Here is a 21789-nt window from a genome sequence, read left to right on the forward strand (position 1 = left end):
AGTATAGCGATGAAATTCGACATAAATAATTTTCTTATGAGCCAAAATCTCCCTACCAAATTTTATGAAGATCGGTCCATAATTGAGCCTACCCCCATATAAGGTCCCCTTCTACAAATTACTTTAACTCACTAGTGGCTTAAAAATACGAGTAGAGCAATAAAATTTTACATATGTCTCTTACGAGCCAAAACCTCTCAACCAAATTTTATGTGAATCGGTCCATAATTGACCCTACCCCCATATAAGGTCCCCTTAAAAAATGTCCTCCACGCTCATTTCTGGCTTAAAAATACATGTATAGCAATGAAATTTGACATAAGTAAGTCTGTTACGAACCAAAGCCTCTCTACCAAATTTTATGTGGATCGGACCATAATTGACCCTACCCCCCCCCCCCCATTTAAGGTCCCCTTCAGAAAATTACTTTAACGCTAATTACTGTCTTAAAAATACAAGTATTGCGATGAAATTCAAAACGCATAAGATCCATGTGAGCCAAAATCTTTATTAAATTTTATGTTGAGCGGTCCATAATTGAGCCTTATCCCCCTTATAAGGTCCCTTTCAAAAAATGACTTTAACGCTTATAACTGGCTTAAAAATACGAATATAGCAATGAAATTCGACAAACATAAATTCCACGCAAGCCAAAATCACACACATAAGTTTCATGCGAGTCAAAATCTCTCTGTCAAATTTTATGTGGATCGGTCCATAATTGACCATTTTATTCACATAAGTCCTTGATGACTAATATCATTTTCATATACATATGTATACCTAGCAAAAACTTGGTAATTTTCTAACTTCAATGACAACTACATACCGACTGCATTACTTATAAGATGTCTAGTAATGTCATACCTTTAATCTGATATGATCTGGACTTACAATTTTGTTTGCGCATTTTATTTGATCGCGATTTAGAAACTGTTTTTTACATAAAAAATAAATTATTTCTACATATTATTAAATATATACAGTCGTAGTGAGTACAACAGTTGGCTAATAAACACGATGTCCCCGGTTCGTATTCTCGCTAGCTCTTTATATTTTTCGAAAACAAAACTTCTTGCTTAACTACCTCTTTGCGATCGTGGTAATTACTAATAAAATAATGAGTTCAACCAATAAGCAGATAGTGAAAAGATTTTTTATTAGCTTTTTAACTCACATAACTTTTCAAGTATGTTTTTGTATGCCTTTGCTTTGATTATGTTAAGAGTTGACAACACTTTTACCAACAAGGAAGTGTATGTAGTGTCTTGATTATATTTTCTAAAAATTGCTGGTAGAGTAAATAAAAAACAGCTTAATTATCCTTTAGCCATTTATTATGGGGTGGTTGTTTTTCTTTTACACGAGAATATGAGTTTAATATGAGAATAAGCGGCATATATGTATGAAGTATTATGAATCATTAGTTTGAGTCAGGTTAGGCCATGGGGGCCCTCACTGGTTGGTTGGTTGGCTCACTTAGTTGATGTTTAATGCAAAAAATATATTATAAATAATTATGAACTATCCGTATTCATAAACAAGTAAATAATTCAAGGATATACAAAGTACAAACTATATTCAAATGTACATACATTCATACATATTTATGTACGTTTATGTATATATTTTACTGGTACTTAAATTTAAACACACACATATAAATAACTACAACTAAACAAATCGAAAATAAACTTAGTAAGGATAACAACATTGCAGGGCAAAAAAAAATCAATAAAAACACATTTTTAAATTTCCACGAAATTTTCTGAATGCGAAAAACCATCATGTATAGTAGACAGTATGACGCGATATAGTTTTGTTTTTCTCTTTGTGAAAAGCAGGAAGGCACTATTTGGAAGGAATACAATTAATGGCACCTACTTTTTATTATTAGAATATTTGTTTTGTGTTGCTGTTTTGTTTACAGGAAAAAGTTTAATGTACTTTTAGCGTCAAAATAAACCCACAATTGCCAATATGAGTTTTAGGTTTTTGCCGTCAAAACATTATTTAATTTGATGTTTTTGGACATGGATATGACGATGTCATTGTTTCTTTTTTTTCCATTTCGTATAATACATATAGCTTTTATAGTTTTGCTCCAGTTTTGTAAATAAAATTTATGTCGTAATTATCAGATACTAGGAGAAATGGCGAAATTAGAAATGACAATATTTTTATTCGCTTAAAACTTGTATAGTTGTTAAAAACATGAGCAGTTTTTTTCAGTTTTTTTATGTTTAATACATATACAACTGGAGCATATGGTGTGTAACCTAAATTAAGTGTTAGAAAACTACATGGTTGGAATGAAATAAAATGAAAAAAAAAAAAAATAAATGTTTAAAAACATTTTTCAGATTGTTTTTAAGATTAAAAAGTATTTCTTTGCTAATGTTGCTTATCTTTTGAAACGTGTTTCTTTAAAAATCCTTCTAAGAATTAAAAGAAAAAGCATACATGAAAAGGCATTTGAATTTTATATTAAAGCAAATATATATAAAATAAAACTTAAAAAAACCAAAACAGATCCAAAACAAATATAAAGTTAAACTTTTAAGTATTTAATTTGCTATAAAACATTATTCTCAAAGCTTTTTCTAGCCTGAACAAAGTTGTGAATATCACTTTTAAACAAGGTTAAACACTATTAACGCTAAGCTATCGTTACCGCTAAAATAAGGTTTCAGCACTTCTACCGTTACCACTTAAATACCGATAACGAAATAATACAAACACCACAACTCTAAGACACCGTTAACAAAATACCAATACCGTTAAAATACCGTTACCGTTATTCTATTGAAAATTTCAAAAAGGAAATAAATGTTCAAAAACGGTAGCACACTACTAGTACCTCTAAAATATCGTTAATGATATGAACCAAAATACCGATAACGCTAAAATACCAATAACGAAATAAACCAATATACTGATTAGATTTTTCAGTTCACAAGTTTGACAAAGATAAAAGAAAGGATCACGACTCTTTCTCGCCATAACAAAAAGATCATCTTTACTACATACTAAAAGTGTTTAACCAGACTTACTATCCATTTCGTAGCCGAATCAGTAATTAGTCGTCCATTTTCTTAAAGTGATCTTGTATGGGGACTAGAGTCAAAAGAACCCCTATCATTACAAAAATCAGCAGAATCGTGCGGGCTTATATAAGATTTCGTTCGGACTGCCGAAAGATTGTATGTCTGGGTGAAATAATGGACCCATATGTACCATTTTCAATAGGTTTCGCCCTTATTGGTTGTCCCTGCAATAGTTTGGCGTGAAGTTGCCATTGGTTTTTTTGTATGAAAAACTCGAATCAGCTGATTCGTAATGGAACGGAATGTAGAATCTAACTGAGCCTTAAGTCTTGAAAATCTATAAACATATAAAAATGAATTTGTGTTTATTAGTTTGAAGTTTTGTTTGTTTGCGGGTGTGTTTGAAGTCTATAGACTCCTAAATGGCTGGACTGATTTTATTAAAATTTTCACAGAATCTTCCTGTATGTCTGGAAGGAATTATATATAGGCTACATTTTATTTCGAAATATACAAAATAGATAATAAAATTATCATATCTCAGGAACTAGAGTCCTAAAATTTTATATGTACAATTTTGACATACAAGTGAATGTTTGGAGACAAAATGGACTGGCTGTAGGGGGCGTGGTACCTCCCGTATAAAGAAAATATTAAATAAGTACATCTGATAACTAGATTAATATAAAACTAATATGTACCATATTTTAAAAATTTTAAAACAAAAACTAAAATTCAAAGCAAATTACTTTCTGCTTCTATATTAAAAACCCAAATGTAAAGAAGATTCAATTTGCATAATTAAACATTTTTCCGAAATGTACCCTGTTGTCCGCTTTTAGAGGAAATCCGATTAATTTCTATTTTGATTTAAATAAATCAGTTAATCAACCACTCAGTAATTTGTAAATATAGTAATCAAGTCAACGATACACATTTTATTTGATCGTTTGTGTAACGTAAAACGTACGGTTTTATCTTGTAATTTTTATTTTTGTGATTAAACAATTGTCTATTTAAGTTGACGCCGATACGAGTGCATAGTTATTGTATGTAGTAGTAGGAAAAATATATTTATTGTGATTCAAACACAACTACCTAAATCTAAATTAACTTGTGATTCAACTTTTAATTTAACACAAAACAAAACGAAAAAAAAAAGAAACGTATTACTTTTTCTGTTTGTTTCCTCTTGTTATATGATGATTATTGTCTTCGTTTATTTCGTATAAAACAAAAGTTTTACTTTATCTACTTCCAAAAAGTATTTTCATTAACAAAAAAAGTAATAAGCAAGCGAACTTGTTTTTTTTTTCTTTTTGCAGCAAATGATTTCATTGTTACTTTTTTATTTTTTAAGATAATTTTGCAAAAAAAAATATAAATGAGAGACCAATACATGTTTACCCACATTTGTAAAAAAACTGGTTTAAACCAAAATACAATTTAAGTATTTTAAAATATATAACCAAGAAAATCATAAAATTGTTGAAAGCTATTAAACCGCTTGGGGTTTCAAATTCTAATTTGATAGACTGTGATTACTGGAACTACTACCACGAAAATTTATACCGCAAAAATACATTGTAACTTTGTACTTTGTTCTAAATATTTTTTTTGTTTAATATTAAATTAATAAACATTGAGAAATTTTAACATAATGAGTTTATTTAATGAATTTGAATAATATATATTTTTTATATAAATCTAGATTTCTTAAATTTAAAAAAATCGCTGATAGTTATCGTATTTTAATAATAATAAAACTTAATTCAAACTCTAATCTTGGATAAAAAATTTTATAAAATTAATTTTGTGCGTGAGATTTTTGATATGCAACAGCGTTTTTTTTTAAATTGATCGATCTCAAAAATAAACTGGTATTGATCACGGTCTATAAACAATACGTTTTTTTAGAAACAAAATATCATTTACATAGAGCTACTAAAAATCAAGATTTACCTAACATAATGGATTCGTTTGAAACTCAATTTTTTGGGTACAGAACACATTTCACTTCAAATCAGAACATGGTACCTGAAATGGGCTTGACAGTAAAAAAAATAAAATTAAAGATGTCAAAAATGCCCTTCAAAATTGGCTTCTGAAAAAGTAATATCGAAAAACTCAAGCACGGCAGTCGTAAATGCAAATAACGTATATAACCGTCATAAATTTTTCAAAATTTATTTCACTATAAATTAGAGTATAATAATAATTTTTTTAATTAAGTGTGCATTCATCATATTTTGAGTGAGCATAAACGAGTTAAAAGACATTTTGACATATATTTATCCTGACAGTATAAAACAAAAATAATAGAAAATATTTCCCAACTCTTCTTGTTCTGTTGACATCAAATTTGTGATTGTTTGAATAGTAGAAGTTTTTAAAATTTTTTTTAGAAAAATTTTCCTTCTCTAAAATTTTTAAATCCTTTAAAAAGGACACAGGAAATGAAAAACTAATTTTTTTCCATTAAATTTATAGTTTTAGGCGTATGTATATCATCCCTTTCATGTCTAATGATTGTTTTTTTTTTGTCGGACGATGTTATCATGGCAAAGACAAGAAGTTAGTAGCAGTACGCCATCACTGCGTGGACGCTACATCCGAACGAGCATAATCGTGGAAAGAAAAATTGATCCGAAAAGTAAAAACAAAGATGTAGGAGGAGCAGACAAAATTAAAAAACAAAATTACAAAAGCGTAGTATAGGTGGACACTAAGGCTTTCAAGGCCAGGATAAGTGAGAGGGGTGGTGACACGGGCATAGCGTTAGACGGAGGACTAATAGTGACTGACGTTCATAACAGGATCATGGAGCATTAAGGACACATTTTTAAAGTGGACGAGCTTCTAGGGCTGTCAAAGGACTCTTTCCGAGAATCTTGTGCCACTCAAAAGTTTGAGCACATGCCGCATTCAAGATAAATAAAATATTTTAATTTTGAAAATATACAAAATTTAACAACTCATGTACCTAGTCGTTCAAGTTAAAACAATTACTACTTCTTAATAATTTTACTAAACATTTACATTGTGTTTACTGAATCGTATCAAGATCGTTCGTTCATACAAAATGATCTTCATAGTAATTTAAATTATGTATACAAGTAAAAAAAAAAAAAAAACATAGAGCACGCGTGTTTATCGACTTTTTGTTAATGTTGTATTAAAGGCAATTCAAAAATGTTTATTTCAAAATTCTTTTTTATATATTTTACGTTTCATTGATTAGCAATTTTATAAAACAACTAACTTTATTACAGTTTTATAAACTAAATATCATTTTTATTACCATTCATTTTAAATTTGAAGATCTATATTAATATAGTAGTAGAACTAACCTCAGTCATCATCCTTTTATGTTTCGAAGTCAGTAACAATTTAAAGTGATTAGCATGTCTTAAGAATTTTACGCATGAATGGTTGACTGACTGGGTAGCTGACTGACAGACAGGCTACTCACTTTTGAAATATGTAATGTGTTTTGTAATAATTTATTAATGTTTTTTTTTTTTGTGACCGGAAACCTTTGATTGTTTTATTTTTATTTATTAGTAAAATATTATACATGTATTATTTATAACAATCTTTAAGAAATAACAAAAGTAAATTTAAATTAATCAAATATAAATTCTGCAGGAAAATCGATTTGCTGCAAAGGGGAGGCATTGATAGTTAAAGACAGAATTTACCAAATCTTTAAACCTAATCATATACTATGTACATAGTTTTAATTAAAATTTAACTAATAGGTATGATTTCAAGTTTATTCCTTTTTTTTAAAACTGTTTTTAAATTAAAGTTAATTATATAAATATTCAACAAAAATAAATGCAAATTTTTTGAACTTCATTAAATTGTTTTAAACATAAATCTATTTCAAACCAATTAACCAATATTTAACAAAGTTTCCGTATAAATGAAAAAAAAAAAATATTTAAAAAAATATAAAAAAAATCATAAATATTTATTGATTAAAATTAACATAATTACAATTTTATAATTGTGCATGTATACGAATGGATAGACAAGTGCCAAAACCACTGACAACAGCTGAATTAAAACATAAAATTGAAACTAATCAAGCCACAAATAAAACAAACAAAAATAAATTTTACAAAGAGAAATTTATTCAAACAAACCAAACTAAAGAAGAATGTGAATGTGAAAAACTAATAAAATTCAAGTTAACAAGTTTTTTTTTTCATTTTAGTTTATTTGCAGTTAAAAATGAAATAAATTTGAAAAAAGTGAAGAGGAAATAAAATATAAAACAAAAATGTTAAATGGAAAAAAGGGTAAAGAGATGACAAATTTTTTTAAATGCAAAAACAACTACATATATGAATAATTTTTTTGTTATTGCTTTTTGTATAATAAAGCACTGGAGCATAATAAAATAGTTTTGAAGCAAATATTTGTATGAGAAATAATGAAATAAATTAGTTAAATAAATGAAAGTGTGCAAATGTTTTTTTTAATTTTTGTTTTTAAATATTAAATTAAATTTAAAAAAATTATTTTGTTTGGATTTCTAAACTAGTTTCCCTTTTAATGTTGTTTTGATTTTTGCCTTAATCCCTAACTTTGATCGTTCCTCATAAAAAGGGATTTATGTTGATATAAAACTTATTTTTGTCAAATATTATAGAGGTAATAAAGTTAATATGTGAATTTTCGACTTTGAGTCACTCACTAAAGCGGAATTTGTATGGCAGTGGTTCCGTACTAAAAAAAATCAAGGAAAAGGGTTAATTAATAACTTAAGATTTTTCTTAGGAGGGATATCTGGTAAATCACCAGATACATCATGGATATACATCATGGAATTTCAGATGATTTTCAGAGTTTGTAATGTATTGTTTTTAATGTAAAAAGATTACATTTAATTGTAAAGAACTCCTCTACAAAGTTTTTGTTGAAAGGTACACTTATTCCTCTTTATAAATTATGATCTAAATAAAAATATAATCATTAGGTCACATGGAACAGCATACATACGTACATATGGAAATTATTTTACTATATTTAGGTGTTAGGCATTTTGAATTCAATTGGGCTCATAGTAAATACTCTGATTCATTAGTCGTAATAACAAAAGTTAAATAAATAAATGAAATTGCCTTAATGCAAAGAAAATAAATAATACTTAACCTCAATTTAATGAAATTAAAATAAAGTACCTCAATGACAAACCATTTTCTATATGGGTTAAATAAATATAAATTTAAAAGTTTTACTACAAACAATAAAATAAAACTTTGAACATACCAAGCCTTAAATAAAAATAATAATAATAACAATCATATTATTGACAACACTTTACGTTGACACATTATTCAACAATTTCTCACAAGATGGCAACTTTGCAACTTTTGCGAATAAAAGAAATGGCAAACGGAGAAAAATCAATATGTCGTACTTTTATATGCTAAAACAACTAAAAGGGGAGCTTTTAAATAACTGTTAACCACATTTATACCTAAATAAAAGAAAAATTAAAGCAACAAAATAAAAAACTTACCTTTTATACGATGAAATTTTCAAAATTAAACAAATACAACTTTTTTTCTAATTGGCACTAAAAATATTTACACACATACGTACGAACATTTACACTATAAAATAATGGCAAGTTTCTTTTTTATTTATTTTCGGGGTCCCCTCCGTTCGTTCGTTTCTTGTTTTATTTTATTTTTTGTTATTTTACAGCTATTGTTGTTGTACGGTGGTTATTTCTAATTGTATGTTTTTCTTTCCAGCAGTACTTTGCCACAATGATTTTGCCAAAATTACGTATACTTGTTAAAATGTTGTTTTTGCAAGTGCTCCTCTGTTGTTGTAAATTACCGTTTTTTTGTTTTAAATATTTTTTTTTCTGCAACCACTGTTTAATAATTTACTTATTTAGTTTAGTTTTTATTATTATGTTGGATTTGTTTTTACTGTTCCTTTTTTTCAGTAAATTATGACAATGGTGGGGGTAATTAGATTTCATACGATTTTGCTTACGTTTAAGATATTTTGCTAAACAATTTATGTTTTAATTCTTACAGAACTCGTTTATTTGTTTTCTTTAATATTGTTGTAATTTGGCCTTTTTAAACTATTCTTTTTTAAATTAACACGGACTTTTTTGGATTTTTTTACACGACAATCAACTAGAAATTTTTTTTGCCAGACCGTAAATCACGTCTGTCGTTTTTTCGTTCGTTTTGGCAATTGGAAAAAAAAGAAACAAAAGAGAAAAGAATTAAACAGTGTTGACCGTTTAGCGATTTTACTTTTAGCGGAAATTTTTAATATATCTTTAGTGTTGCCATGATAAACGAAAAATAAAAATTACCAGCAACGATTTAATCTGACATTTTCTTTCTCAAGTAAAGTTAATAGCCACTTAGAAGTTTTACGACTTACCAGTACTTTTTAAATTATAAACCAGGATAAAAGTAGACAAAATAGCCTTCTCAAAAATAGCTTTTCAACATCTAGAGTTACGAAAATACATTATAAAAACCGATTATATAACTTAAAATTTAATTTATTATATATTTTAGTGATTATTTTTTCTACTTCTTAATTTTTTCCTTAATTTCTATTAAACTATTATCCTCTTCAACCTTATATTTTAATATTTTTGCATAATTCTTTAATAATCTTCTCCAATAACATTCAACATCTTGCATTCTCAAATGCTGCGAAATGAACTCAAAACCATTATTAGCTATTTCTCTAGCTAAATCGTCATGCTCTTGGAAAAATTTTAGTATATCTTCAATATCCTTTTCGTTAGGATATTTTTTAAGTGGCACATAATGTATCCAAGGTTTCATAGAGGGATAGAAAAATTCCAGCCATTCATCGCCCACATGAAAGACCAACGATTTACAAAGGAATAAATGCTTAAAACGGAAACTAGCCGCTACTCCTCTGAAATTAAAAAGATATTTATAACGACAATGCTCCTCAAAAGAAACTTCTTTAGCCGGCTCAGCATTTAAAGTGTCTTTGGGTGATTTCCATGCTTGATTTTTAGTATACTGTGCATTAACCAAGTTAGGCATACGTCTTGAAAGTAAAACTAAAGAATCCCTTTCATCGGAGGTGCGTGATCCTCTAAAAAATGCTTTAGATTCCTTTGAGCTCCATTCTAGTTTTTCGGCAGCTTTGATGATTTTGTCTCTATGCAAATCCCATCTTCCTATGCCGGTAGGATGCAGTGATATGGCAGGCCCTCCAGCCCAAAAGGTCCAGGCAGGATACATTATGTCCAAGTAGTCGGCCGTCTTTGAAAATGACAATACTGGTCTCATTTGGTTGCCAAATTTGGAATGTACTTGAGGATAATCACGTGTATTGAGAATGAAATCCATGTCAGGTAACTTTGGCAATAGTTTTAAAATAAAATGTTCAACACCCTCACATCTGGAGGGGAACATACAATTGGCATGTCTATATAGCTTATGTTTATAGATTTTATAATGTGTGCCATAATTGGCAGCCTCTTTGATCATTTGTTTTGTGATGCCCCTTTCTCTAAAGTGTGCCAAATCTTTACGTATAACATCTACATGGCACTCGCAATTGGCATCATCCATATTGGCGGTACAAGGACGATACTTTTTCTGGGCTTTATTTACAGCTTGAAATATTACATTATTTACTAAAAAGGGAATACAAGTTAATTTGTTTTTAGGATATGTATGCGCTTTCTCCAATCGTTTACCTTCTTTGTATCTTTCGTTTACCGATGGAATGTTTTCATTGTTTTGGCAATCGTTTTTGTTTTCTATCCCGCATTGTGTATTCTCCAAGCTTTCGGGATTGTTTATGGTGGCAGAATTTTTGGAAATGATTAAAAATATTGTTAAAAATAAATGCAAAAAGTGCATTGCTGTTTATCGTTTTTGTTTATATTTTTACTATCATAAAAAAATTGTTGCTGCCAAGTGTCAAATAGGGTTTTTCATTTTTTCTCAATTACTTTGTTGTCAAATTCTAGCGATTTTGTTTTTACTAAGTACAACACTGTATATGTACAATAATTACATTTACAAATTATTTTACAAAATAAATGAATATATAATAAATCCAGTATTCTTCCAACTTTTTCAAATTGAATTTTCCAATCCTGAGAATTTTTGAATAGCCACAGCAATTTTGCTGCGTTCGAAACAAACCCTCATATTCATTAAGCGTTAGCATCGTCTAAAGTCGCATATTTTAAAGCCACTTTTATTGGTAAATTTTACACATAGACCTCGGCACGAAATAGCAGATTTTTGGCTGTGACTGACCATGGCTCACTTGTAGGAATGTATTTTTTTTGTGGATTTTGACATTTGACCTTTGAAGCCTATATACAAGTCTATGTATAAAAACTTATAAATAATTGTCAGCTGGGCTAACAATGTTACCTTGCTGTCAGTTTATATAAATCGCCTTCGAACACACATAGTTATTGTTCAATAAAGCTTATATTTTTATTGGAAACAATTTTAAACCTAGAAATATTATACATATTTGAATTATAAACATTAAATAAATGTAAACAATTTAATAAGTAAAAAAACGGAAAAATCTAAAAAAGCTAAATAAATGTTCGAAAATTCGACAATTTCAAAATTGTAAAAAGTCGACTTTTCATAAATTGCAAAGTCTAAAAGTCGATTTTTGGTTCAACTATAGAACTGTAGTATTGGTAGTAGAAAAATGTCAAAAGTTTTTTTTTTTGACATATGAAAAATCATCAATGGTTTTTTCTACAAATATTTTTTTTGTTTTTACTTTGTTCTGCCTCATCAAAAAGAAAAAGATATAAAATTTTCAGAGAAAAGTGAAATTTTGTTTTAAAATCAATTAATTTAACTCCCATAATATAAAGTGAATAATAAATAAACGGAAATGAGTGATTTTTTCAAATCTGCTATGGGTTATTTTAATAACCCATCATCAGCAAACAATAGTTCATCTAATCCCAATAGTGGTGGCTCCTCAAACAGTGGAGTTCTAAATGCCAACACATACAAAAGTTCAACATCAACAGCAGCGTTTCAAGACAATGAATTTTGTGGCCAAACCGTGGAGATCAATGGTCATAAGTTACGCATTAAAGGAGTCATTGCCGAAGGTTTGTACAGCAATTACATACTTTATGCGAAAGAAAAGAAAAAAATCAATATAAAATTTATGATGAATTTTATATAGTGGGCGTCTGTCTCGGTATGTAACTTTTGTAAAAAGTTCATTGTATGTAGTTTGAGGAGTATCAGTCAGCTGTGTTAGGAAAACACAATATATCATCATAGTGTTTATTTTTTCATTGCGGATGCTAGTTTAGATAAGTGTGTATTTCAATATTATAAATGAAAATTGTTTGTCTTAAGGTTCGGAAGATTATATTATTCCACATACATATATATTTAATTGATGAAGGTTCTAAATGATTGTAAATTTTAACCTTGAACGAGTTTTTATTGTTGTTTTTCTTTCCTTCCGCTCTGCACTTTTCCCCGTAAAAACATCTTCATGACCCACAGAAGGTTGATTATATTAATAGATAAGAAAAACTTAGATAATCTTTTTAAGCTAAAAAAATGCATAATATTAAAATCATAACTGTAAATGTTTCACTTCATATGTGGCATTTTCTTCTTTGTGGTGATTAAAAATTTAAATTAACATATTGTTGAATGACATGTCATTGGCCATTGTTCTATATGTTTGTTAAATAAAGTAGGTAAGTATAGTAAATAACAAAAAAATATATACCTATACATATTATTATTATGATCTAAAGACTTTAGACCAGTTTAAAACCTCCTATCCTTTTACAAAAACGTTGCATCAATAGACTCATGGTATAATTTTTAATATTTTTCTTTAAGTTATCTGAATCATATTAACTTTTCAAAATATTTTTAAATTTGTCCAATCCATTTTGGTGATATAAAAAATCTTAATTCATTTTCCAAAAAACTTTATACATATATCCGAATCGGAATTGCTAAAAATTCAGGAGTATTATTTTGTTTAGAACTTTTTTTGAATGTAAGTGGTCCAACATTTTGCTCAAAATAATTTTTGCAAAGAAAAATTTTGGAATTTTAAAGACACATAAAATGAGGTTTGAATGTATAACACATTATATACATTTATCAAATGCAACAATGAATGTGGTAAAAAATAATAATTTTGCAAGTTGTATAACAGTTGCATATCAAGTTTTCATAATTAAATAAACGCATTTACATCTTTATCATATTTTTAATATTAACTATATTTACAGGCGGTTTTGCATTCGTATATGTGGCTCAAGATATACAAACGGGCAAAGAATACGCCCTTAAACGTCTTATCGGTGCTGATAAGAAGGCATGTCAGTCTATCATCAATGAAATAAATACACACAAACAGTTAACAGGTCATCCAAATATTGTGGGGTTTGTTTCGGCCACATTTATTGATAAAACCAATGGACCACAGCAGAGAGCAGAATACCTGCTTTTAACTGAATTGTGTAAAGGTATATAGTATATAGATCTCCGCAAAGTTCTTATTTTCTATATAATAATTTTACTATACATATGCATGTTTCTTTAGGCGGGTCCCTTATTGATTGTTTGGGTTCTAACCTGGATCCTCCCTTAATATTGAGAATATTTTATCAGGCCACCAAAGCAGTGGCTCATATGCATGCACAAGTTCCAGCCATAGTGCATAGAGATATAAAAATTGAGAATTATTTGTTGGGAGATGATAAAAAGTTAAAGTTGTGCGACTTTGGTTCTGCAACAACTGAAATTTTTTCACCCACTTTAGATTGGAATGCTCAGCAACGAAATACTTTGGAAGATCAGGTAAAAATTAAATAAAAGTTATGAAATTTATTAGAATATTTAAAAATACATTTTGTTAGTTGAGCAGTGTTACTACACCCATGTATCGTGCTCCTGAAATGCTTGATACTTGGTCTAATTATGAAGTGGGGCTTAAAGTAGATGTCTGGTCTTTGGGTTGTATTTTATATGTTTTATGCTTTCAAAAACATCCTTTTGAGGACTCAGCAAAACTACGCATTGTTAATGGCAATTTCATTATACCCACTGATTCCAGATATAGTTGTTTCCATGATATAATTAAAGGTTTGTCTTTTTATTATCATATATTTTTTAAGCTATTCGAAAATAATTTAATTTTTTCCCCAAAGGTTGCTTGGTGGTAAATCCCGCACAACGCTTTAATGTTTCTACGATATTGGATCGCTTGGCTGCCGTTGCAGAAACTATGAACTGGTCTCTGAAGGGACCTTTAGACTTGGCCGGTAAACCTATAATTACCACCACACCAGAACATTCATATGCCGCAGCTCAACCGCCTGTGACTGCAATGCCCAGCCAACAGCGTTCGACTGCTGGTAATTCTACATTTTACGATGATCCCACACCAACCAACGTCAATCGTTCACAATCACATTCGCCTCACCCTCATGCTTCATCCGCTTCCTCACAGAGTTCCTCAGCTAACGCTTCGGCTGCCAATGGTAGTTTGTTCTCATCATTGCGCGGTGGAGCAGGTAGTTTTTTGAAAAACCTTAAAGATACTTCATCGAAAGTAATGCAAACTATGCAACAGACAATCGCTCGTACCGATTTAGACATCAGTTATATAACATCACGTGTATTAGTAATGCCCTGTCCCTCGGAGGGATTTGAATCGGCCTATAAAACCAACAATATTGAAGATGTACGTTTATCGATAGAGAGCCGTTTTCCACCACAAAAAGTCAGTGTCTACAACTTTGGGCCTCGTTCCTGTCCTCGCTTGTCTCCCCCAGTGCGCACTGTAGAGGCCGGTAGCATATATGGTTGTTCACAGGCCAGGGCACCAAATTTACAGGTATGTTTTATGTCGATTTATAATTCTGAAAAATCTGCAATTGCTTGAATAATGTTCTAGGGTCTTTTCTCGGTGGCTGAGGATATGTATGGTTTCCTAACCGCTGATCCTAAATCTATAGTCATTATACAAACTGGAGATGCTGGTGGTTGCACAGCCGCCACACTAGTGTGCGCACTGTTAATGTATTCCGATCTCATATTGGAGCCAGAAGATGCTGTGCAAGTTTTTGCCGTCAAGAGGCATCCGGTCAATCTAAGACCTTCTGAATTCCGCTATCTGTACTATTTGGGTGATATTTTGCGTCCAACACCCCTACTGCCTCATTATAAAAATATAAATTTGGTATCACTCAGTTGTCAACCAGTTCCTCGCATGACTAAGACCAGAGACGGTTGTCGCATATACATGGAAGTCTACAGCAATGAACGTTTGCTAATGTCAACCATGCAGGACTATGAAAAAATGCGTTTATACATGGCTGGACCAGGAAAAATAACTTTGCCTATTAACTTAACTGTTTGTGGCGACCTTGTGGTGGTGTTATATCATGCTCGTAAGGGAATGGTACGCCCTCAAGGAGTAAAAATTTGTCAATTTCAATTACATACTGGTTTTATACCGGAACCGGAGACTTTGATTACCTTCTGCTCTCAAGATTTGGATGATCTACCAGATCCTGATTGTGTACCACCAAACTTTACGGTTTCTTTGTCTTTGACAGTTACAGACATGGAGACGCCACCTAGCCGTAATCCTCCGTGGTTGCCAACTAAACCCAGACGTAATGCTTTCAACTTATTCAGTTCTCAATTGGAATATGAAGAAATGATTGATAATTTTGTGGCTAAACCCACTTCTAATAAATCTCCAGCTCCTATAAGGCAAGCACCCGCTGTACCACAATCTAAAGCCAAGTCCACAACACCACCATTAATTATGCCCGATATAACTGAAATGACGGCAGAAGCTTTTCATCTACCACCAGAGCCGACACCACCCATTGATTTATTAAACTTAAATCAACCTTCAAGTCAACAGCAACCATCACATGATCCACAGGCTACCGCCATGCCCTCAACAGATGCAAGTTTCGATTTATTGGGCGCCTTTGGTGATGATGATTCTTCCGGTATTGGTTCAGCGCCTATACCTGACATTTTGGCCAATAATGCACAACCAAAATCAACAGCTGATTTAGATGATATATTTGGTCCCTTGAATTCCAATACAACGCCTTCCTTTAATTTAGAATTTAATGCTTTTGCCACGCCGACACCACAAGGCACAAACACGTCATTTGGAAATTCCAAAGTAACACCGGGTGCTTCAACATCGACATCCTTTGGTACTTTACCCACTTTTACAACACAAACAGCTAGTAAGGAACCATCGCCGCAACAGGTGAGTTACTTTACAACAAATGTCTTAGCACAAAGAATACTTTTTTAATTAACTCAATTTGTTTTTAATTTTAGCCCAAAGATCCGTTTGCTGATATTGCCAATTTAGCCTCAGGCTTAAATATAAATTTCACTCCAAATTCAACATTAGGTGGTAAGTCGGCCGGTCACACTCCCGTGGGCAGTAGTCCTTTTAATACGCAATTTTCGAGCCCAACTCACAATCAGACTGCAACCAACAATATGCGTGTTCCTACAGCACCCACTCACACTTCAAATACAACATCTCCAAATCATATGAAATCGCCAAATAATGCTTCTTCCAACTTTGGTATGTCTTTCACTGCAACTCAAAATTCGACTCCATTTTCTGGTAACGCTACAACTGGATCAACTACCACCCAAAATCGTCCCGATTATAGTCGTTCACATTTCGAGCCAACCAAACCGGCATCATTTTCTAATACACAACAGCAGGGGAAAAGTTCGGATATATTTGCTGATATTTTGGGAGAACAGGGCTATAAGTTTACCAGTAAAGGCAATCAGGGACCACGGTCTATAAACGAAATGCGTAAAGAAGATTTAATTAAAGATATGGATCCAAAGAGAGTTAAAATAATGGAATGGGTATGTTTTATTCATATCGATTTAAAAAATTAACAATTAATGCTTTTTAATTACAGACTGAAGGCAAAAAGAATAATATACGTGCTTTGTTATGTTCGATGCATACTGTTTTATGGTCGGATGCCAAATGGAATAAGTGCGAAATGTCGCAGTTAATAACACCAACAGATGTTAAGAAAGCCTATAGAAAAGCTTGTTTAGCTGTTCATCCAGATAAAGTAAGTTTTTAAATTATTTAGTAAAAAAGTAAATTTTGGTAAAAATCAAAATTATTTGTAAAAATTTTGATTTTGACAAAACACGTTTTATTTGTTGGTTATTAATACATAATTAGTTTATTGAAAAAAAAATTATTCGCAATTTATAAAAATTCTGAAATAATTTTCAAATATTTTTCAATATACAAAAAAATAATAATTTTCTTAATTTGGAGATTATTTAACAGCTTATTTTTTCGAATGTTCCTAATTTTTAAAAAATTAAAGAAATTATTTTTAAATAAACATGAGTTTAAGAAAATTTCGAATTATCCTAACAGAAATTGAACTTTTCGAATTTTCAAACACAATATTGCATTTCCATTTGTGTTTAAATTTAAAATTTGTTTTTTTTTAGCACAATGGTACTGATAATGAAGAAATCGCTAAGATGATTTTCATGGAACTTAATAATGCTTGGACTGATTTTGAAAATGATGCCACTCAACAGAATATGTTCAATTAATTATAACAAAAAACTTTAAACTAAATAGTATAATGCTACTAATTCTTTATTTTTTATTTTCTATAATAATATCGAAAGAAAACAACAACAATGTAATATATATAAAAACTCCTCCCTGATGATTATTCAAAATATTCTTTAATAAGTAAAATATAAAATATTTATATTTAAATATATTGCTATTATTAAATGCTTTAAGCTAATAACTTTAAAAAAACTCCCTCGTCTAAGAACTTTATTTACTTAATTTTTTATTATTATGGAAATATTTTAATAGAAAAAAATATACCAATTTATTAACAAAAGAGTTCTCTTTATGTAGATGAAATTATAATAAACTCAATTTCTTACTTTTAAAATTATAATTTAAATAAAATTACTTCTTTATGGAAATAAGTGGAAAATTAAAAAAAGAGTATTAAATAAATAAAAAACTACAAATATAAATGTTAATAAATTTATTTTAACATAAATTATAAGAAACACTTTATAGTTATTAAGTTTTTATTGTAAAAGAAATAATAGTTAAATTTTGTAAAAGTTTAACATATAAATGAAAGAAAACTTTGAAATATTTAAAGAAATTTACTGAGAAATATTTTAAAAACAAAGAAAAAATTTAGAAATATGTATTAAATTTTGTTTACAAAACTACATCCAAAATAAAATTCATTCCAAACAATTAACATTTTCTTCTCCCTTATTATTTGAATTTAAAAAGTAACTTTTTTTAGCCTTTTCCCGTTTTATAATGTAAATAAAATAAATATTAGTACAATCTTACTAGTTTTGGAAAATAACTTGCTTAAACTTAACTGAATAGCACAGCACAATTTTGTATATTTTTAGTATTTACCCATTATCGAACTTTTTTTTGGTTTAAGCACTTTTTCAGCACGGCAAGATAATATAACTTCCCCTTTTTTATTATTATTTGCTTTTAGCTAAGTTTCCGCAAAAGTTAATTTTTTAAGTTTTGTAAAAAGTAATTCAATTTAAAAAATGCATAAAAAAGGAAATCCTTAGATTTTTTGTCAATGTATATATTTATTAAGTAGTAAAAACAACTATACATTATTTAGTATGTAGTTGCTATGGTATAAAAAAATATAAATAAATCTATATAAAAATAAATTTAAAAAATAACACTTTTTCAATGCTTTTTTACTTTATTTGTTTACCAGCTACAAACACTTTAATAATATTACGATCATCACCCACATAAATAAACTTTTGAACCATTTCTAACAATTTTAATTCATCCGATTTTTTAGCATAATCTTCAGCATTATAATGACCAAAGTTATGTAAAGGATATATACTGGTATCAACAACCAAAGCATCAAATTCCTTGCCCTCAACAAAATTACCACATACATCATCGAGAGCAAGGGCTTCAGCGCCACCTAATGTGGCCAAATATATAGCTTGCTTATAATCCAAAGGTTTATATTCTGTGTTATCCTTATTTGCTGGTATCTGCCCAGTTCCTTTAATGTTTTGTTTTTTAACAAATTCCAAATGATGTGAAACATCTAATGCTCTTAAAATGGCATCTTGTATAGAAATTGAATTCCCACCAGATACGTCTAGTAAAAATACAAAATTAAGGTATAAATTTATGAAGATTTAAAATATGTAATTAAAAATATTAATTTCACCTGTTCCCAGGCCAACTTTAATGCCATTTTCAATCAAACGCAAAACATCGCAAAATCCGGAACTTAACATTGTATTTGAAGCAGGACAGTGGGCTACAGAGGTTCCAGTTTTTTTAAATAGGGAAATTTCTTCATCTTCTAGGTGTACTGCATGAGCCATGACGGTCTAATTAAACGATATTAAATTAATTGTGTAATAAATATATGTAATTGAAATTTAGTTAATAAGAAATTTATTTATTTATTATAAACTGTTTATTATACCGATTAAACTTAAGAGCAACTTTTCTATAGAAAATTTGCCCATTTGGTTGCTCTCATTTAAGACCAAAAATTGCCTGATAGTCTCTCTATAAAAAATTGTCTTTCTATAAAAATCTATCTTTTAAGAGCAACTTTTTTTATAAAAACTTTATACGATAAACTTTTCTAGAGAAAAATGGTCTTGTTAAAATTAAAATTGCTCTGGAAATGTTTTAAAAAGTTAAGTGTTTACTTTCACAAATCTAGCTTCATTTTATTAATGGTTTAATTTCCCTCGCACCTTATTTGTTAAAAGTCCAGCTTGATCATACACCTGAGCATAAGAACATGAGAAGAGTTCTTTAACAAAGTCAATTTCTGCCACACTTTCACTGATATGACTCTAAAAAGAAAATTTAATTCAATTAAATGTAAATTAGAATATCTTTCAATTTTAAAACTTTGCCATACTAACTTGGATGTGTACATTATGTAGTTTTGCTAAATCACCCAAACTTTTCATTAACTCTATGGAACAACTTATAGCAAATCTGGGTGTAATAGTAGGTTTTACCAAATTAGTATTCAGTTTTTCAATATCATTAATAAATTCCCTGGTGCCGGCTAAAGATTCCTCGGTTTTTTCACTTTAATCAAAAAGTAAAATAAATTATGTATTAGAAATATAATTTACGAATAAACATTACTTACACATAAAAATCAGGACTATTACAATTGGAACATACTTTCCCCACTAGCGCACGTTGTCCTTGTTTTACTGCCTCTTTAGCCAATATTAAAGTACTGTCCTTGTTGTTGGTACCAAAGTAGGATGCTAATGTAGTGCCACTTTTAATTGTAGATTCCTGTAAAAGATGGGCATTTTTAATATATTAATATTTTTGATAATTCCAAATACACCTATATATAATCGATTTTGAATTTTTGGTTAGTTGGGGCCGTTTGCGTTTCAGGAGACAATATGTATTTGTATTTAAATACATACATATATTTTTATTAATAAAAACTATTAAAAAAATTGAACACCCTCTTTGTTTATGCTAAAGGTTACTTAATATTAACGATAACAAATCAGTTACATATTGCATTGATAAGATTTGCCAGTCGATTTTGCTTTATTAAATTATTGATTTAGTAAAATCTAAATAGTACTTACCACTACTTTTTTGTAAACTTTAGCAGCAAATTCTTGATCAGAAAATTTTGCTTCCAACGGAAATGTATATGTACTTAGCCAGTCCAACAAAGGCATGTCTAAACCTAGACCAATTTGTGCCACTTGGGGAGCATGTATATGACAATCGATTAAACCGGGCATAAGAAATTGTTCCTTATTTAAGGTTACTTCTACAGCTTTAGAAGCAAATTCGGGATTAGTAGAAAGCCATGTCATATAATTTTCACCCACACCAACGATCTTAAAGGAAATAAAACGTTCATTCCTAAATGTTCATTAACCATTTATTATGATCATCATTACCTTTCCATTTTCGTTTACTGCCACAAAACCGTTAGTATAAAAGACAAATTCTTTCAATGATTTGGTGTGTATAATTTGTCCCACAAAAACTGTAGCCATTTTTAATCAATAAATTTATTTATTAGGTAGATAAAGAAAAATATCAACGTGCCGTATTTTAGAGCTAGAAAATAATAATGATCAATTGTTCAATCAAAACAAGTATATTATACACACAAATATAACTACTAAAATGTATCTACAAGCAGAGATCGCATTTACAAAAGAGAGCAAATTTGACTATCCCAGTACACAGTGCTACCGTGTCTTTAACAAGAAAAGAAACATTTTAAATCTATTCCCTGTTTCTGTAATTCTCGCATCGAGAAAATCTGTCGAAAAATTCTTGATCATCTTGTGTAAAACAGGGTGAATACAAGAAATTTAAAAATTTCTTATTAAATGTTAATGAGTACAGTTTAAAAATAATCAGAGTCACACTGTTAAAAACTGGAAGACTATTATATTTTAAGTTTTTTCTCGATTCGAGAAAATTACAGAAACGAGGTACTGTTTACAAAAGATGTTGCAAAATCTATTGTAAACTCTTTCCATACTGCAAACGGCCAATTTTTTTGGCCGTTTTTACAGTATGGAAAGTTTGTTTATCGGGGTAAATTTATAATAGGTGAATT

At 29.6% G+C, this 21789-nt stretch overlaps 4 protein-coding genes across 5 annotated transcripts in view; 1 reads left to right on the plus strand and 3 right to left on the minus strand.

Annotated features, from left to right (window-relative positions):
• The window catches only part of LOC119599587 (ubiquitin carboxyl-terminal hydrolase 46), a 69568-nt gene extending 60262 nt beyond the window's left edge, over nt 1-9306 (minus strand). The window contains exon 1 of the mRNA XM_037949403.1: nt 8581-9306. The gene's annotated coding sequence lies outside the window, so the exon portion shown is untranslated. The remainder of the gene's footprint in view (nt 1-8580) is intronic.
• A 270-nt stretch (nt 9307-9576) lies between these two features.
• Nucleotides 9577-11249, minus strand: LOC119599582 (O-glucosyltransferase rumi homolog). Its single transcript, XM_037949394.1, has 2 exons — nt 10783-11249; nt 9577-10719 (listed from the first exon to the last, which is right to left on the minus strand). The coding sequence occupies exons 1-2, from the start codon at nt 10946-10948 to the stop codon at nt 9626-9628; spliced, it is 1260 nt and encodes a 419-aa protein (XP_037805322.1). The 5' UTR covers nt 10949-11249; the 3' UTR covers nt 9577-9625.
• Nucleotides 11250-11830: 581 nt separating this feature from the next.
• LOC119599552 (cyclin-G-associated kinase) lies at nt 11831-18386 on the plus strand. Of its 2 annotated transcripts, none has more exons than XM_037949349.1 (9): nt 11831-12186; nt 13345-13581; nt 13659-13915; nt 13975-14200; nt 14266-14954; nt 15015-16358; nt 16433-16987; nt 17044-17205; nt 17603-18386. In XM_037949349.1, exons 1-9 carry the CDS (start codon nt 11961-11963, stop codon nt 17708-17710), a joined length of 3804 nt encoding a protein of 1267 aa, XP_037805277.1. In that variant the 5' UTR covers nt 11831-11960; the 3' UTR covers nt 17711-18386. The 2 variants fall into 2 exon arrangements, with proteins under 2 accessions (XP_037805277.1, XP_037805278.1); XM_037949350.1 differs by lacking the exon at nt 11831-12186 and adding an exon at nt 12612-12795.
• Nucleotides 18387-18859: 473 nt separating this feature from the next.
• LOC119599553 (guanine deaminase) lies at nt 18860-21348 on the minus strand. The gene is made up of 7 exons (XM_037949351.1): nt 21116-21348; nt 20792-21052; nt 20326-20480; nt 20090-20261; nt 19916-20017; nt 19372-19537; nt 18860-19299 (listed from the first exon to the last, which is right to left on the minus strand). Exons 1-7 carry the CDS (start codon nt 21212-21214, stop codon nt 18875-18877), a joined length of 1380 nt encoding a protein of 459 aa, XP_037805279.1. The 5' UTR covers nt 21215-21348; the 3' UTR covers nt 18860-18874.
• Between the last annotated feature and the right edge of the window lie 441 nt (nt 21349-21789).

Source organism: Lucilia sericata, unplaced genomic scaffold (genome assembly GCF_015586225.1).
Source record: "Lucilia sericata isolate MDLA Ls3-8-SP2 unplaced genomic scaffold, ASM1558622v1 Contig000082F_arrow, whole genome shotgun sequence".
NCBI lineage: Eukaryota > Metazoa > Arthropoda > Insecta > Diptera > Calliphoridae > Lucilia > Lucilia sericata.

Bases quoted from the DNA above. Each gene is read 5' to 3' on its own strand.
- LOC119599553 (XM_037949351.1), bottom strand. From the start codon at position 21,214: ATGGCTACAGTTTTTGTGGGACAAATTATACACACCAAATCATTGAAA. The intron at 21,053-21,115 runs GTAATGATGATC...ATTTCCTTTAAG, and splicing joins CAGTAAACGAAAATGGAAAG to ATCGTTGGTGTGGGTGAAAA. The intron at 20,481-20,791 runs GTAAGTACTATT...CATCTTTTACAG, and splicing joins AAGTTTACAAAAAAGTAGTG to GAATCTACAATTAAAAGTGG.
- LOC119599552 (XM_037949349.1), top strand. From the start codon at position 11,961: ATGAGTGATTTTTTCAAATCTGCTATGGGTTATTTTAATAACCCATCA. The intron at 12,187-13,344 runs GTTTGTACAGCA...CTATATTTACAG, and splicing joins TAAAGGAGTCATTGCCGAAG to GCGGTTTTGCATTCGTATAT. The intron at 13,582-13,658 runs GTATATAGTATA...ATGTTTCTTTAG, and splicing joins TTTAACTGAATTGTGTAAAG to GCGGGTCCCTTATTGATTGT.
- LOC119599582 (XM_037949394.1), bottom strand. From the start codon at position 10,948: ATGCACTTTTTGCATTTATTTTTAACAATATTTTTAATCATTTCCAAA. The intron at 10,720-10,782 runs GTAAACGATTGG...TTCCCTTTTTAG, and splicing joins AAACGAAAGATACAAAGAAG to TAAATAATGTAATATTTCAA.